This window comes from Hydra viridissima, unplaced genomic scaffold, assembly GCF_058129835.1.
Source record: "Hydra viridissima isolate aposymbiotic clone 2 unplaced genomic scaffold, HvirCarnegie_v1 scaffold_12, whole genome shotgun sequence".
NCBI classification, from domain to species: domain Eukaryota; kingdom Metazoa; phylum Cnidaria; class Hydrozoa; order Anthoathecata; family Hydridae; genus Hydra; species Hydra viridissima.
In genome coordinates, this window is record NW_028324311.1 from 10,105,656 (window position 1) to 10,123,199 (window position 17,544).

Sequence of the window (17,544 nt, forward strand, 5' to 3'; positions counted from 1 at the left end):
CATAGTTTTCAGAAGTCGAAGTCCCTTTTAATAAAATGCTATAATTATATGCATTATATGAATATATATATATATATATATATATATATATATATATATATATATATATATATATATATATATATATATATATATATATATATATATATATAAATGTTATATATGCTTAATATGAAATGTATATGTCATATTGTATATGCAATTGCATATACCATTTATTTATATACTGCATATATTATGTCAATATTGTATATGGCATATATTATATGCAATATATACAAAATACATAGGGATGTCTGCCAATATTTTTAGGTGGATTTCTCTGACTTTTCCCTGATATTTTCCTGATCTTCTACCTGTTTTCCTTGATTTAATTTAAAGTTACCCAAATTCAACTTCACAAAAATTGACCTAGATTTGTTTAGAAAAATGCTCTTCAACTGCAAAAATGTAAACAATAATACAACCCACACTAAATGTATCAAGTATTGATACATTTAATATGGGTTGTATAATTGTTTACATTTTTGCAAGTGAAGATTCAAGATTCGCTTGATGCAATAAAGTTCATAAAACTATCTGCCAAATAAACTTTTATATTACATGTACTATGTACAACTTATTTAAGTTATGTAAGTTTGATGAAGAGCCATTTTCCCTGATTTCTCCCTGATTTTTTTAAAATTCAACCTAATTTTCTTGATTATCCAAGATTTTTTGCAGATATCTGATCTCCCTGACTTTTCCCTGAATTCCCCTGATCTGGCAGACACTCTGTATATATATATATATATATATATATATATATATATATATATATATATATATATATATATATATATATATATATATATATATATATATATATATATATATATATATATATATAGATAGATAGATACATACATACAAACATACATACATATACATACAGAAATACACACATAAACATACTACTATACACGCACATATACATTTTAGCTGTATTTCAACTTTTGATAATAGTTAAAATAGAGCTAAAATGTCTTATACAAATACAACAATGGTTTCATCATAAAAATAAATTGAAAACTCAACCAATGTTAAAAATTATATCTGAATGTGTCACTAATGGATAAATGTAAAATATTTCTACTTACCAGCGTAACGGTTATATTAAGAGGTGTACGAGAGTTTGAGTTTAAAAGTTTAATTAAAGGGTAGAAAAAGCGTTTGAAAAAAAAAAAATGATAAAAAGCTTCAAACTAAACTAACTCTATTGAATAGTTTTAATCAATGAATGAATCTATTTGAATAATTTTAAAAATTAGTCGCATGGTCTAAGTGAATATATTTATAATATACATTTACAAACTTACGGGGAACTTTTACGATTCAAAAACACGCGGTATACAGTCGGTTAATGGTTGGCGAGAAATGCCAACAGTTAGCCAACTGTAGCCAATACTGGCCCATGAGTTGGACCAACTAAAGCGTGTTTACTGGGTTGTTAGTGCCTCAAGAACGTGCTAAATAATGGTTACCATCAGTTGCAGTAGCTTAACCAGTTGCACTGATAGTCATGAAACTTGAAAGAGCTCTTAAATGCGTTATCAATTATCCATTTGTTCACATCTGAAAGTGTTTGCTATATTAATTGGTCTTCAAGGTAGATTTACTAAATATTATTTTTTCCTATATGAATGGGAAAGTTGTGCAAAAGAAATGTACTGTATCAAAAGACACTGTTCACTACACTGCCAAATTCACTTTCTACACTCTTATCTGAATTTCTTTCCACTAAATTAAGAAGCGCTGAGATGTTAAAAACTAATTGGAAAAAAAAGTGTATTTTGTGAATGTGTTTTTTTTCTCTTAATAACTTAATGTAAAACAGTGCTGCAGCTCAGATGAGGGTATAGAATCTTAGGCATCATCCCATCCTATCTTTCTGAAACAAAACTAGTTCTTTATCTCCATTACAAATAACTACTTAGTTATCAAAAAACTTTAAACAAACATTTTTATTAACATAGATAAATTGGTTGTTGGTTAGTAAAATAGGTTCCACAAACGGAAAAAATGTTATCTTAATCAACTGAATACAACTTTAATGTAATAGCAACAGCGACATATAGTCCAATACACATTAATCACTGCTATGAAATTTGACCGCCAGGTTGAAGTTTGTGTCAATTAAAAAATTCTGATTAATATAGTCTTTACTAACATATAGTAATGGGAAACAATTGACTTTGAAATCAAAACTGCATGCTAAGTATAAAAAATAGTCAATTTTCATCCTTTTTTTTTAATTCATATATTTTACAATAAAGATTAGAACATGGATGATACTATTATCAAACTCTTCTTGTGTTAAAATTGACAACAGCCTTTTTTAATTTTTCTCCATGTTTAACATGTTCTGAACTGACTTTATATCTTTTCCAGGTAGGTTTAAATTTAGCATGCACTGCCTCGCCAGCCTGTTCTGCAAAATTTCCCAGTCCCATGTTATGTTTTACAGATGGAACAATGTGGCTCACAATAATATATATTTTCCATGTTGTAGATAAGGTTAATCCCTCTATGTTTGCATTATGGATGTCATTTTGCAGGGATTTAAAAATAACAGCAAAATTATTAATAGTTGTTTCAAATTCTGGTTTTAAATCTTTACCAAAAGCAGCATCTTTTACTGATTTAAAAGCTTGCAAGCAGTTAATTACAGCTAATATTAGATGTTGGTATATTGGGATTTCCTTAATCACAGCTTGTTCAAAATAATCTAACTTTTCAAGTATTTTGTTATACTTCAGTTATTTCCATCCCACCAATTCCGTGGTAGCCTTGAAAGATCATATGATGACAAGTCAACCAAGTTTTAAAACCAGGTTTCCAGAGGAACAAAAATACTTTTCCTAAAACTCCAACTGCCCCCATCATTAAGTGTAATTCTGGTGGAGCTATCTTAAGAATAATTAATTTTTCAGGATTCTCATCCAAATAAATTATTCTTTTATTAACTAAATTGTAATAATTTGACATTTTTGTGTGTGGGCATCCATCATCTTTATATTTCTGAGCCCAGTAATCAAGACTTCGAAATGTCCTACAATCTCCAAATATTTACCAGAATGTGTAGACAGACCCAGTACAGCATTTGCACATTTTAAGTCAAATGCTATATAATAGTTTACTTCCTGAAACTTAAGTTTTGATAGAATCAGTCCTAAATTCCAGTTGGATTCAGGAATGCCCTCAACTATAGCTAAAATATGGATACGCTGAACTCCACTATCTTGATACTTTGAAGAACAGGAATGCAGATTTTCAGGATCAAACACATAACATGCAACCTTCAGGAAACTTCCACCTCCCTCTACAGCTATATTCACAAATGCTTTATAAGGGTTTAGTTTCCTTTCGTTTATAGTATGCATTACAAAATCACTTGTATTTTTAACAAAAACCAAATTACAGTCAATTTTTGACTCTGCCTTTCCTCTAAACTCAACTAATTCTGCAGTATAAAAGGATTCAACATATGACTGAAGTTCTTCAAGTGTCCCAAATATATTTTTGGTAATGCAATTTGGTCTGAATGAACTCTTTAGACTGGAAACCAAACCTGAGTTCCTGCTTTGAAAGGTTCTAAAACAGTCTCTAAAGTCAGCAGCATCTGAAAAGGCATCATATTTGCAGATTTGGTTCTTTCTGATTTCAAATCCGAGATTCCTACGGTAATACGAATTGGGTTACCACCAGTTGATAGATTGAATGTTGCCCCTTGTATTAAATTTTCTTTCTCCGTTTTATTCTTGATAATATTTGAAGCCAACTGTTCAAAAGTTTCTGCCTGTAAAGCTCCAATACCGAAGGCTAAATCAGCAAGGTTTACAACTCCCTGACTTTTACACCAATTATGAGGTCTTCCTGCACCTTAAAAAAAAGTTGACAAGAATTTATAAAAAAGGAAATTCACATACAAAATACGAACAATAATAAAATAATTGAAGATTACATCTATCTTTTTTTAAATGTGTAAAGCATTATAGTTACAAATATGCGAGATATAAGAATTATCTTGCTAAATTAGAAAGTTAGGAAAAATGGTACATTACAAAGTTTGTAATTTAAAAGTGAATAAAGAGTAAACTAAAGAATTATAAAAGCTTATTACATTTTCTGTTGCAAATAATGTATATATTACATACATACATACATACATACATACATACATACATACATACATACATACATACATACATACATACATACATACATACATACATACAAAAAAAAAAGGGACAGCATGACTTTTTTGTTAAAAGTCATAAAAATCAATGTTTTATCACTTATTTTAAAATTTTTTTTCTTAATTACAAAATTAGAACAAATGATGACTATACTATTTAATAAAAAAAACAAAAATAATTGATTAAACTTTTCAAATTCAATTAAATTGCAGAATTGTTAGAAAACTAAAATAAATGAAAAAATTTTATACATTTTTTATAGTAAAGTTGATTGTACCATAAAATTTTTAAACATTTTTGGTTTTCAATGTTAGATACTTAACATATTTACACTATTTTAATATTTAAAATAAAAAGAAATTGAAAAAAAAAGGAGATGGACCCGCAATTTAACAACAATTAAAAAAGAATATCTTAAACATTATATTTTTTATTTCCCATTAAAGTTTTCCTCATTATAAAGTAATACATGTGATTTTATATTGTTTTTTTTGCGAAGTAAAGTTGTTTTTAACTTTTCGAAATGAGATTTTGACTCAAAAAAATTTATATTACTTTATTTAAATTAATTTTTTTAACAATTTTATGTAATTAAAAAATATAATTAAATGGCAACAATGGCAAAGTTAGATACTTTTGATTTTACTACTACAAAAACTCAATCATTAAATAGGTATAAGACATTCATACTTTTGGTACTTTAGTATTTAGTTTGAACTATATCATTTGTTAAACAGTTAAAATTCATATTTACCAATTTAAGAAAAAACATGTTTCAGACTTTGATAAAGGTAGAATAATTCAAATGTACAATGCAGATTGCTCTTCGCATAAAATTTCCAAACAAGTTGGATGTGGAAAATCTACAGTTCAGAGAGTTGTGTCCAGATTTACTTCTCAAAATTCAATTAGCAGAAAGTCAGGGTCAGGAAAAAAGTAAAAAACAACAGAAAGAGAAGATCGATTGATTATTAGGGAAGTGAAGAATTGTAGGATATCAGTGAGTCAGATAAAGCAAAACTTAAACCTCGAACACTTATGTAACAATACAATTGTTGCAAGAATAAAGAAAAGTGAAGAGTTTACTTCAGGGTGACAAACAATAAAGCCTTTTATAAACAAGAAAAATCGTGTTAAGAGATTAAAATGGTGCAGAAATCATTTAAGCTGGACTTTAGACCAATGGAAACGTATCATATGGACAGATGAATCACCTTTTGTGCTACAATATGGTAATCGAGAAAGTATCTGAAAAAAAAAAAGTGAACCATGTAATCCAGAGTGCACACATGCTAGAGTAAAACATGACAAAAAAATCATGGTTAGGGGTGCATTTGCTGCTCATGGAGTGGGAAACCTGTACAGAGTTGAAGGAATTATGGATCAACATAAGTACCATTATATTTTAGTTCACCAACTAAAACCTAGTATAACACATCTATTTCCAGATGGAAACTATATATTTCAGCAAAACAATTACCCAAAGCATTCAGAAAAAAAAAATAAAAGATATATACACCAGGCTGGTATACCTACTTTTAAGTGGCCAGCACAATCACCTGATCTTAATCCGATTGAGAACCTGTGGTCTATATTTGATTCGAAACTAAAAGACAGAACACCTTGTAATGAAGATGAATTACTTTTGTCACTTTTAAAAGGTTGGAATTCACTGGAAGTTGTTAACAAAAGAAGCTTGTTAACAAAACTAGTTGAAAGCATGCCCCACAGATGCCAAGCGGTTATTGATGCAAAAGGTTATGTGAACAAGTATTAAAAATGAATATTATACTTAAAACTGATTGAATTTCTGTTTAGTTGTATCAAGGGAAAATGTAATTGCATTAAGCATTCTATATTAAACAACATAGATGAAAACAATTAGAAAAGCTGAATTTTCCTATTTTAGTTGATTTTTACTAATTCCATAGTTTTATTATAAGTCTAACTGTTTTGTTGACTTTTTTAAAATTTTTAATGACCAATATTGTGTAATAGAAGTTATTATTTAACATATTTTTAATAAAGTTAAAAAATATTTGAGAAAAAATTAATTTTGTTTGCTTTTTTTAAAAAATCATGCTGTCCCATTTTTTATTGAGGACACTGTGCATACATACATACATACATACATACATACATACATACATACATACATACATACATACATACATACATACATACATACATACATACATACATACATAAAAACACACACACAAACATACATACATACACTCATACATGCAAAATGTGATATATTATAATGCAAATAATTTTAAAACATCAGATTTTTACCTAAAATACCAAAAATTTGACAGCATAAACTTGCATTTCTGTCATCAACAGTTTCAGGTTGTGTAGATTGAATAGCATCTAATATATCAACACCATGTCTGACTACTGATTCTACATGAATCTGTAAAGATAAATTTGGTTTTGTTATTTCAATGATTTAATTTTAACTGTAATTTTATTAAATCAGTTTTGATGTGATGTTTTTTTTTTTTTAAAGAATATTTGTTGTTCAAACACAATACCATTTATAAGATATTTTTGAATAACCTTAAAGTAAAAGGGCTTAAAATAAAAATTTTTTAAAATTAATTTGATAACTTGGATACTTTTCGTAACCAAGAACTTCTTGCAGTACTTTTGTCTGAGTCAAGTAGGTGAAGGTTTCTTTGACAAGTAGAGCAAATCATTGTAGAATATGCTTCTAAGTTAGGATCATATTTGTAATTAACAAAAGCATATATTTTCTGAATGATAAGTTCAGAAACTGTAGTTAACTTCTTTGATTATGCACCTTTATGTTCCAGATAGACGCAGCAAAAACTAAATCTTGTCAACATTTCCTGTGAACTTTGTATTGTATTTTGTATAAAACTGTGTAGTTCCCAGGATTTTTCAGCGCATTTTGTATATTTTTAACAAATAAAAAATAGATGAAATATAAGATTTTTTTTTTGAAAATACACTTACATAGCATGCGATTTTGATTTCAAACTCAATTGTTTCCCATTACTATAAGTTAGTAAAGACTATATTAATCAGAACTTTATAATTGACACAAACTTCAACCTGGCGGTCAAATTTCAAAGCAGTGTAATACACTAACAAACTTCCAAATGTTTTAAAATAAACTTGTTAGAAGTAAACAAGCAAAATGGTAACCTACATGCAAAGAGTAAATATTAAAATCAAGTAAAATCTGTCTTGAAACATTATTACTATCAAGAGACCATACAGCAGTGGCCAAAAGTCTTGGAACAAAACATTTAACAACCAAAAAAATTTATTTTGTTGATCTAAAGTATAAATTTTGAAGGTTTGAGGTATATTTTTAAAGAGAATGTTGTTTAAAAAAATACTTACTACTTATTTATTTTTTTATTTATTTTACTGTTATTGTTTATTATTTTTAGTATAAAAATTTATCATAACATAAAATATGTTGTTCCAAGACTTTTGGCCACCACTGTACATGCTTGCTTTATTTTCTGTAATAGTAAAACATTTATGACCTTAGGAAACCTATAAATGTTACCCAAATGAATTAAAATATTTCGGGTAGTATCACAGTAAATAGATTTTATGAAAAAAAAAAAAAACAATAATCTTTCATCCAATATCTTCAATTCAGTTTCATTATATCTTGGGGAAAACACTGTTCCGCTATTTGACCGCCAGGATAAAAGTTGTGTCACTCAAACAAATTATGGTTTAATGTAACACTGAGGACCATAGAAGTTGTTTCCAATTGTTTTTAAAATCAAAATGACCGTGGTACATAGCTTTTTTTTTTAACTTTTCTTGGCTATTTTAAAGGACTAAAATAGTAGTCGGAAATAGGGGCTACTATGGTCTGCATAAGAGTGGGGGCAACCAACCATTATAGATATTTCAGGAAAAATAAACTATAGTTGGTTGCCTTATTTAACTATACGTCAAAAGTGGGAGGAGCAATAAGTCTACCATCATTTTTCAGCGCTGAAATCAAAATTTAAAAAAAATATCAGTTTTTATTTCTTCATTATTTTAATTGTCATTTTTTTACCAAGTACAGCGGTGGCCAAAAGTCTTGGAACAAAACATTTAACCACCAAAAAAATTTATTTTTGATCTAAAGTATAAATTTTGAAGGTTTGAGGTATATTTTTAAAGAGAATGTTGTTTAAAAAAATACTTACAACTTATTTATTTTTTTATTTATTTTACTGTTATTGTTTATTATTTTTAGTATAAAAATTTATCATAACATAAAATATGTTGTTCCAAGACTTTTGGCCACCACTGTAATAATATAGTCAAACAATAAATATAAAGTTCTATTTTTTCAATTGAAAAAGAAAAAACACACACATTATTCTACTTCCTCCAAAATGTTTAACAGCTACCAAAAGTTTATTACTATGCTCTGAATGTCCTTCACTTCTTTTATATCTAGACAAGGTTGGTTTAAACTTGGCATGTATTGATTCACCACATTGTTCAGCATATCTTCCTAAACCACATCTATGATACTTGACAAATGGAACTTCATGGCACAAAATATTATGAATTTTCCAAGTCAAACTTAGTTTTTTACCAAAGATTAAAGCTAGCTGTTGTGTAGAGATAAACGAGTTCTTTAACTTGGAGATAGATTCTTCAATTCCAGTTTCTAAAGTGTTAACAAAGCATGCATCTTTAACAGATCTGAAGTTTTTAAGACATTCAACAAAGGAAAAGAAATGATAATGAGTGTTTTTAATGGCAAGCTCTAATTCATTAAGACTTTTAATGACAGCATTTGAGTTGTTGCCATCCCAACCTCTGCCTTGGTAACCTCTTTGAAGAATATTTTTTGATTTCAACCACTCATCAAAACCAGGCCATAGATCTAATAAAAGAGTTCCTAGTAATGAAACAAATCCTATCATAAGGTGTAGTTCTGGTGGAGCGACAAGGTACTGTATTAAAGTTTTAGAATCTTCTTCTAAGTAGATAACTCTGGGATTTATTACATTCATACAATCTTTCATAAGGGCTTTGTTGAATCCAGTCTCAGCATATTTGGAAAACCAATAATCCAGGTTTTTAAGAGATCTCAATTTTCCTGACTCTGGTGATTTAAGACATGTCTCGCTTTTATGAGTGTTCAGTTGCACCACTAAACATTTCTATTAAGCATAACTTTTTTTGGCAAACAATTCACTAAAAAGAGCGTAACCAGGCAAAAGCTGTTAAAAATTAAAATATTCATTTTTTACCACATTATGGGTTATGACAGATTTTGTCTTTTCTGAAAAAGGAGAATATCTTTAAAAATAAACAAAATGATCTCTATGCACATCTTTTCCAGTAATGTTCAGTCTAGTACACTTCGATAATTGTTATTATCCACTTGTACAATTAGTGATTTGTAGTACGATTAGAAAATCTGACAATTATTATAACCTTCCGGCGTCATCCCTAACACGACTAAAAGAAGCAATCATAGTTAAGGGCACTTTGAGCAATAAAGTCGATAAGCGTAATTAAGATTTTTTTTGTCTGGTGAAACCATGTGATCAAATTTACATTTTATTTGACATGAAATTTTAAATTTTTAAATGTTTTGCAGCTGTTTCAAGCAAAACAAAAATCATTTTCTAGCTTGAAAGTTTTACATGAAAATATGTTAAACCAGTTGTCTTGTTGCTATGTTTATCTTTTTGTTTTTGATTTTTACTTGAAAATGAATTTAATGTTTCACTTAATCTTTTCTAATTTTTATGATTCATTTTCTGTGTAATATACTTGGTATATGTTAACCCAGCATGTCTTAAAATCTTCAAAATATAAATACTTGCAGGAACATATGTGCATACACACATACATACATACATACATACATACATACATACATACATACATACATACATACATACATACATACATACATACATACATACATACATACATACATACATACATACATTCATGCATTCATACATACATCTAAGTTGTTAATTTTTCAATTACTACTAAAAGTTTTGTGAAATTTTCATTTTTCAGCAAGTGTAATAATGATAAAAAACAAGACAAGTTTTGAAAGTACAAGGAAAAGTTGCAAAATCCAAATGCTTTTCATCAATTATTTATCTTTACTCAACCTTGAAGTTTTAATTGGTGGTGGGTGTAAATAAAACCTATACAAATATAAGAGAGAAATTTTTTAAATTTCTTCCTTGAAGCAGATTGTTTCATCGCAAAGGTAAGAAATGATAATATTAAAAACTAATTAATCTTTTTTTACCAATACTGTAATTGATCACTTTAAATAATTGTGTTAAATCTCACAATAGGGTTTTGCTAAATTTCATTCTTTCATCCAGCTTCTCCATTGTTAATTTTTGGAAAATACTTTGGAAAAATTTAGGAAGTTGATAAAGGCTGATATATCCAAGGTTATATCAGCCTTTGTCAACTTCCAGTATCAGCCTTTGTCAACTTTCAGTAAACCTAATTTTAATGCAACTTAAAAGACAATCTTTAACTGTATTTTGTTTTAGAAAGAAAATATTTTACTACCTAATGTTATCTATAAGTTTTTATTTCCTAAACTCAAGTAAGTTATTATCTCCTGATTTGTTAGAGTCAAATGTTAAGATGTAGCCTGTGCTTGGGGTAATGAAAAGTGAAAAAATAAAATTATCAGGAAAAATATACACCAGTGTCATCCTTTAGCTTTTTTGAATTATAAGCGAGTGAGAAATACCTCTTAAAAAGTCAAAAGACTTTTAGGGGGTATTTTAATACACTTTTCCTATTTCTACAGTGCAAATTTCGAATTTTGCACAAAAAAAAAAAGTGCACAAAGTTGAATAGGTTTGGAACATTTAAATTCGAACCTAAGAAATTAGCTAAACTCTATAAGTGTTTTTATACGAAAGCTAAAATTTTAAAAGGCTTAAAGAAATCCATCATTCAAAAAAAGTATGAAGAAAGATCTAGTAAATTGTCCAATATTTTCCCTAAGAAAAATTTGGTTGAACCAATAAAAGCATTTCTGAGCAGTATTCTCAAAAAGGATGTTATATTTTGGAACCTCAAGTTCAATAAGAACTTACACTTTAAATAGGTAAATATAATCATTTATATTTAATAAAAATAAAGTACTATTTTTTGTTAAATATGAATGTATAGATTTGATAGATGTATATTTTTATCTATTATCGGCTGTTTCTATAAAAACAATGTTGGCCTTTAATATTGATACACTTAACGTCTAATTCTTAATAAGATCAATCTCATGAGGTGAAAACACGTCACACGCGTTTAAACAAAAATAACACGAAAAAAAACGAAACTTTCTCAGACTGACCTTAAAACATCCAAGGACTCTGTTGTTGAGAGCCCCTCGCACCAAAGACATGCTCTCTAACCAGCATGAGATGATAAACCAAATACTGAATGAGCACATTTTAAATCAAAGGCTATATTGAATTGAACTTTCTGCAAGTTTAGTTTTTCTAGAATAAGTCGTAAATTATAATTTGATTCTGGAACATTTTCTGTGATTCCAAGTATCTGGCATCTTTGAACTCCACTGTTTAGAAACCTTCCAGAGTTTACATTATTATCTTCAGGATCAAATATATTTACAATAACTTTCAAGAATGAACCCCCTGAGTCTAAAGAAATTTGTACAAGAGTACTAAATGGATCCATTTTCCGCTGTTCAATTATATTCAAAATGAAATTTGATGTTTCTTGAACAAATACAACATCTCTACGAAGAACAGATTCATTTGGTCCCAAGAACTCACTCTAAATAACAAATACTATTTTAAATATTTTTCTTTGGTACTTTGTAATAAGTCAATACTTATATAATCCATTACCTTTTCAACTTCATAAAACTTTGAGATGGATTCTTCGATTTCATTTAGTTTTTCAAAGATATTTGATTCAATGGATGATCTTTTATCCATACCTTTTCTTAGAACTGCTATCATATCTTTTGTTTTATCATGTGAGAGTTCTAAAACAATTTGCAATTCTTGTACAATTTGAACAGATAATTGTCTGATAGATCGCCTATCAGTTTTGTTTTCAGGCGTACCAACCTTTATAGTTAGTGGTTTTCCTCTTGTTGATATATAAAAGTTGGATCCATATGCTATTTTGTCAGTGTCCATTTTTCTCTTAAGTATTCCTGCTGCAACTTGTTAAAGATAACCAAGATCAAAAGCTAAACTTATAAGATTAGAAACAGCTGTTTCTTTCCCACACTGATGTGGTAACCCTGCTCCAATGCTAGAAAAACAGCCGGAACATAAAATCCTTTTAGTTTTCATTTCTGTTTCTGGTTCAGATTTATTTTGAACATTCATCCTGCCAGTCTTTTTCGTCCAATCAATCTTGAAAATATAATTTATATAAATATTAATGCATTTGTTTAAACATATAATTTCAAAATTAAACTCGTTAAACTAATTTGATGTTCCATTATTCTTAAAAACTAATACTATTCCAAAAAACTTTGTTATAAATATAAATTTAATTTAAAAAAATAGAAACAGAAAAATTCTAAGATTAATTATTAGTATTACAAATACACCTCCATTCCCTAACTTTATTTAAAAAAAAAAAAAATTAAATAAATATTATCTTTACCTTGGATATCTTTTCTCCCCAAGCCATTCTTGGATATTTTCCAGTCTTGAGCAAATACAGATTTCTACAACGACTTGAACATATATTTGTTGAAAAATCTTCTATTAGTTTCGAATATCCATGAAACACGCATAATTTCATCAACTCTTCCACTGTACTGTTTACATATTGTAGAGATTTTGAATTTATTCCAAATCGCTCCCAACAACAACAACGAACTTGTTGTAGACACACTGATGAAGTTGACATTATTATAAATATATAAAGTAGATACTTTTTTGTATCTAAAGATTCATTTTCAATCAAATAAGGATAGCATTTTATATAAAGCTAAGGAATATATAAAGATAATCATGGATTGCATATAATATATAGCATATTTATAATGTATTATATATACTAAAATAAAAAACATAAAATAGTCAAATAAAAAACAAGTCATTTATAAAAAAAGAATATTAAAAAATACATATGAGATAATATTTGGTCTAGGAATTAATTTGTTTGGTCTTTAATTGAAAATTGAAGGTTTATTTCAAAAACTAAATGGATGAATACATTAGTGAAAATAGTGTCCATCGCTAGTCAATACTTTTGCCCATCTTTCCGGCAATTTACGAATTCCGTGTCGAAAAAATGCTTCATCCTTAGAAGTGATGCAATCAGAGATCCATTTTTCGATATTTTCTGAAGAAGTGAAGCGCTGTCCAATCAAATTGTTATTCATGCAATCGAACAAGTAGTAGTCAGAAGGAGCAATGTCCGGAGAATACGGCAGGTGGGGTAACACTTCCCATCCGACATTTTCCAAATAGTTTTTGACAGGTTTTGCGACATGTGGTTGAGCGTTATCATGCTGAAAAATGAGTTTATCATGTCTGTTACCCCAATCTGGTCGTTTTATGACCAGAGCTTGCTTCAAATGCATGTCGTCGATAACGTTCTCCATTAATAGTTTTACCAGGTGTCAGAAGCTCATGGTACACCACACCTTTCATATCCCACCATATACACAGCATAACCTTTGCACAGTGAATATTCCGTTTGGGTTGTGATGGACCTGGTTCACCTGGCTTTACCCAGGCCTTTCGTAGTTTAGGATTCTCGTAATAAATCCATTTCTCATCACCAGTAACAATTCGATGCAAAAATCCCTTTCTTTTCTGTCTTTCAAGCAGCAATTCACAAATGGTCTTTCTTATTTCCTTGTCTCTGTCTTTCAATTCATGTGGAACCCAATTAGACATTTTTTGAATCATACCCATGGCTTTGAGGCGTCTGGAAACTATTGATTGCTCAACTCCTAACGATTTTGCAAGGTCCTCTTGCGTTTGACAAGAATCCTGATTGAGCAATGCTGCCAATTCTGCATCTTCAAATTTTTTCGGCTGTCCTGCTTGCTCTTGGTCTTCCAAACAAAAATCACCACTTTTAAACCGTGCAAACCACTTCTGACACGTTCGCTCAGCTAGAGCATGGTCACCATAAACTTTAACCAAAGTACGATGACTTTCGGTAGCACTTTTCTTCATGTTAAAGTAATGAAGAAGAATCCCCTGCAAAAACACTTTATCAGGAGCAAAAATCAACATTATCAGTTAAATTAGAAATAGTGGTGTTTACGCTTAAATCAAATGATTTATAATGAAAATGATGCGCAATAACAGTGATCTTCGCACGCATGCGTGGCTAAATGAAACGCTCAGACAATAAGCTAGTTTCGTAATCCCTTGTCAAACCGCACGAATTAATTCCTAGACCAAATAAAAAAATAGAACTTTGCAGCAGCTTAAGAACAATATCTTTCTCAATCTTTGATCTATTACATATTTTGATCGTTCTTATCTTAGTTTTAATAACATAAAGCGTAAATACTCTTACAAAAATCAACCTTTATTCAGTACACTTTGTACAAAGTGGCGCAAATAATGAACTTCAAAAATGACCAGAAATTGAGTGTAATTGTCATATATATAAATTTATATTGAATTTTTTGTCTGTTTAATAGTCAAAATGATTTTTTTGTATTTACTTTTTTCATTAGATTTAAATAAAATCTTTCACATTGTGTAAAAATTAAATAGTTATACAAAAAAGAAATTAAAACCTAAAAAAATAGTTAAAAATAGAAAAAATCACTTTAAAAAGTTAAAAAAAGCTATGTACCACAGTCATTTTGATTTTAAAAACAACTGGAAACAACTTCTATGGTTCTAAGTGTTATACTAAACCATAATTTGTTTGAGTGACACAACTTTTATCCTGGCGGTCATATTGGGGAAGAGTGAAAAGAATTGTCCATTTCTTTTAGCTTTTCTCCTATTCATTTTTGTAGTTTTAACTAATGAAACAAAAGTACACCAAAAATCTTACACTTACCCAAAAACAATAAACTTTCAATGGGTCTGACTTTAGGACATATTTTTAAAGGAATAGGGGAGAGCGGGGTTGGTTGTCACATGGGCTTGGTTGTCACAAAGTTTATTACAAGAAATGTAGATAAGATTTAGAACTTTAAAATAATACAATCAAAATGTTGTATTAAAACCTTTTCACTGTAATTTTCAGCTTTTTTTAGCGTGTAGAAAACAAGTTATTTGTTTTTATAAGTTTTTGATATGAAAAAGTTAAATTTTGCTCAAATTTTCTTTTACCAAACGAAAATTACTTTATTGCGCTTTGAATTACATCTTTAAAGTTTTTTATTCATTTGAGTAACTTAATTCATAAAAAATTCTCATGAAATTCATACGCTTTTAGGTAAATTTACAGGTGTCTTACAACTTACATAGAAGGGGTTGCTTGTCACAAAATATATGGATGGTTGTCACAACTGCCCCGACTCCGTGTGCTGCAAACTAAATGCCGCTTTTAGATATTCCTTGTTTATTTGTCCGTATTATTGAGGAATATTTTAATTCCGTATTATTAAGTATATTATTTAAAAATCTAAAGTTAGCGTGTTATATTTGTTTAACTAAATATCTATAATCTAAATAATTTATATTTCAATGTGTATAACTTTAAATTGTGATCCAATGTTTAATATAACTTTAGAAAAAGGAATACAGAAGTTCAACTGTTTGTACATTGTTTACATACATATATACATATACATATATATATATATATATATATATATATATATATATATATATATATATATATATATATATATATATATATATATATATATATATATATATATATATGTATATATATATATGTATGTGTATATATATATATATATATATACGTCTTGTACATACATTATTTGCAAATATTTTTCTTTGCTTAGTAAAAACATGGTACGAAATTTTAAAAGAAAAACTAATAGAGGTTATACTTCTGGAGATGTCATTATGTGTGCTATTAAAGATGTAAAGCTTAACAACATTTCTATTAGATCAGTAGCAAAAAACCATGGCATTAATTACAGAACATTAACACGTTATTGTAAAAAAATTATTATTACTAACCCATCACATGGTTCTATAACAGATCTAATTGAAAAAAATCAAAACTCCACCTGCATGGACATTATAGAATAAAAAAAGTCAAAAGATATTGCCAAAGTAGAAAAAGAACTTGTCACATACCTGTTGCGAGCAGCAGAAATTTATTTTGGTTTAACTCCTACTGAAGTAAAAAAGCTTGCTTTCCAGCTTGCAGTTAAAAATAATATAAAAGTTCCCAACTCTTGGGTTGTAAAGGAACAAGCTGGTAAGGATTGGTTTACAGGATTTATAAAGCGCCACCCAAATATTTCCATAAGGCAACCTGAAGCTACTAGTTTAAGTTGAGCAACAAATTTCAATAAGCAGAATGTTACATTATTTTTTAGCAATTTGCAGCACTGTATGCAAAACTACTTGATCTCACCAAACGACATTAGGAACATGGACAAAACTGCTGTAACTACTGTACAAAGACCTAAAAAAGTTGTTGCCAAAAAAGGATTAAAACAAGTAGGAGCCATCACATCAGCTGAAAGAGGAACTCTTGCAACATTACCATGCACAATAAATGCTATTGGAAATAGCATTCCACCTTTTTTTATTTTTCCTCATAAAAACTTTAAAAATCATTTCCTAATAAGAGCACCAACAGGAACTGCAGGAGATGCCAATGCAAGTGGTTGGATGAAAGAAGAAAACTTTGTAAAATATCAACAACATTTTGTAGGCAATACAAAATGTACTAAAGAAAAACCTTGTTTATTGTTGCTTGACAATCATGAAACCCATCTTAGTATTGAAGGTTTAGATGTGGCAAAAAAAAATGGAACACTAATGCTTACCTTTCCACCGCACTGCATGCATAAGTTGCACCCCTTGGACGCATAAGTTGCAGTTTATGGTCCCCTCAAAAACTATATAAATACTGCTATGACTTCATGGCTGGTAATGAATCCTGGAAAAACCGTTACAATATATGATATTCCAAAAATAGTAAACATTGCATTTCCAAAGGCTGTATCTCCCCACAATATTTTAAGTGGTTTTGCTGCAGCAGGTATTTACCCATTAAACCCTGATATTTTTACTGAAATTGATTATTGTCCTAATTATGTAACTGATCGCCCTGACCCACTTTGTTTACACCTTGATTTAAATTTAAAAAACTGTGAACATTATTCAATACAACCAGAACCAGGAAA

At 28.9% G+C, this 17,544-nt stretch overlaps 3 protein-coding genes across 5 annotated transcripts; 1 reads left to right on the forward strand and 2 right to left on the reverse strand.

Moving 5' to 3' along the window:
* Positions 1 to 2,274: 2,274 nt before the first annotated feature.
* On the reverse strand, positions 2,275 to 12,406 carry LOC145185575 (uncharacterized). Of its 3 annotated transcripts, XM_090068473.1 has the most exons (4): positions 12,110 to 12,406; positions 11,590 to 12,035; positions 6,537 to 6,657; positions 2,275 to 3,921 (listed from the first exon to the last, which is right to left on the reverse strand). In XM_090068473.1, exons 1-2 carry the CDS (start codon positions 12,404 to 12,406, stop codon positions 11,646 to 11,648), a joined length of 687 nt encoding a protein of 228 aa, XP_089924599.1. In that variant the 3' UTR covers positions 2,275 to 3,921; positions 6,537 to 6,657; positions 11,590 to 11,645. The 3 variants fall into 3 exon arrangements, with proteins under 3 accessions (XP_089924599.1, XP_089924597.1, XP_089924600.1); XM_090068471.1 differs by having other exon boundaries at positions 2,275 to 6,657; XM_090068474.1 differs by lacking the exons at positions 2,275 to 3,921; positions 6,537 to 6,657 and adding an exon at positions 8,770 to 8,904.
* Positions 12,407 to 12,436: 30 nt separating this feature from the next.
* Positions 12,437 to 13,716, reverse strand: LOC149881182 (uncharacterized). The gene is made up of 2 exons (XM_090068475.1): positions 12,885 to 13,716; positions 12,437 to 12,628 (listed from the first exon to the last, which is right to left on the reverse strand). The coding sequence occupies exons 1-2, from the start codon at positions 13,131 to 13,133 to the stop codon at positions 12,437 to 12,439; spliced, it is 441 nt and encodes a 146-aa protein (XP_089924601.1). The 5' UTR covers positions 13,134 to 13,716.
* Positions 13,717 to 16,783: 3,067 nt separating this feature from the next.
* On the forward strand, positions 16,784 to 17,230 carry LOC149881183 (uncharacterized). Its single transcript, XM_090067949.1, has one exon. The coding sequence runs from the start codon at positions 16,784 to 16,786 to the stop codon at positions 17,228 to 17,230; it is 447 nt and encodes a 148-aa protein (XP_089924075.1).
* The last annotated feature ends 314 nt before the right edge of the window (positions 17,231 to 17,544 follow it).